Raw genomic sequence first — 830 nt, 5'->3', positions numbered from 1 at the left:
GTATAAAGAGGGTTTGAAGCAGTTTAATCTGGTGCTGCATCCACCTTTCTCAACCAGTTCAAAGCGTAGGAGGCAGTGGGCTGCCTCCGGCAAGACGCATTCCCGTTCGCTTATGTATACACTGAGCTATGTAACAAAAATAAAACCTCACAATCCTGCATCGCCAGCTTCATTCTTTATGCAAGCTGTTGAGTTTAGCTGCATGTGGTGTCCTCTGGAGCTGGAAATCTGGGCAGGTGTGAAATAAGACAACACTTCTTGCCTTTGTACTGGGAGAAGTTGAATTACTTTGGAGAGAAGCTCCTGACAGTGGTCGGGTTGGAGTGTGCTCGGTGCGGGGGCAGCTGCCTGTCTGTTAGGAGCAAGAGCTGATCTTTGCTTGGACCGTTGCCTCTCATTTAGGATGCCATCGAGGCCATTGCAGAAAGTGCTTTTAAAACATCTCTCTACCCGGTCATCCTGTCCTTCGAGAACCACGTGGACTCGTGAGTATCTAGCGCCTGGGAGAATGGTGTTCTGCATCAGCCAGGGCAGAAGGTACACGGGTAAGGGCTGCTGGGTGTTAAGGGAGTGCCTGAGCTGAGGTGAAACTGTGATTGACATCTCTGAAGCAACTGGAGGGGGGTCAGAGAAGAAAGATGAGCTAAAAGCTGCAGATTGAGAGTGACCACAGTTGTGCAGCCTTTTAGCTCGGGATGGCAGAGCGTGAACAAATGGGAATTGGCCTGGGAAGGGGCTTGGAGATCTGCAGAGCTGTCTGAGCAGAGGCAAGAGATGGTTTTCTGGGTGGAGTGCCTGGATCTCAAGGTCTGGATTTGGGCATCTGCTTT

At 50.7% G+C, this 830-nt stretch overlaps 1 protein-coding gene across 1 annotated transcript in view; it reads left to right on the top strand.

Moving 5' to 3' along the window:
- PLCB2 (phospholipase C, beta 2) overlaps positions 1-830 on the top strand; it is a gene marked incomplete at its 3' end in the record, with an annotated part of 36,026 nt that overhangs the window by 21,987 nt on the left and 13,209 nt on the right. Inside the window, exon 12 of the mRNA XM_010146236.1 lies at positions 403-485. Within this exon, the coding sequence (XP_010144538.1) occupies positions 403-485 (83 nt within the window). The remainder of the gene's footprint in view (positions 1-402; positions 486-830) is intronic.

Source organism: Buceros rhinoceros, unplaced genomic scaffold, assembly GCF_000710305.1.
Source record: "Buceros rhinoceros silvestris isolate BGI_N320 unplaced genomic scaffold, ASM71030v1 scaffold19892, whole genome shotgun sequence".
NCBI lineage: Eukaryota > Metazoa > Chordata > Aves > Bucerotiformes > Bucerotidae > Buceros > Buceros rhinoceros.
This window is presented reverse-complemented; position numbering and strand designations above follow the sequence as displayed.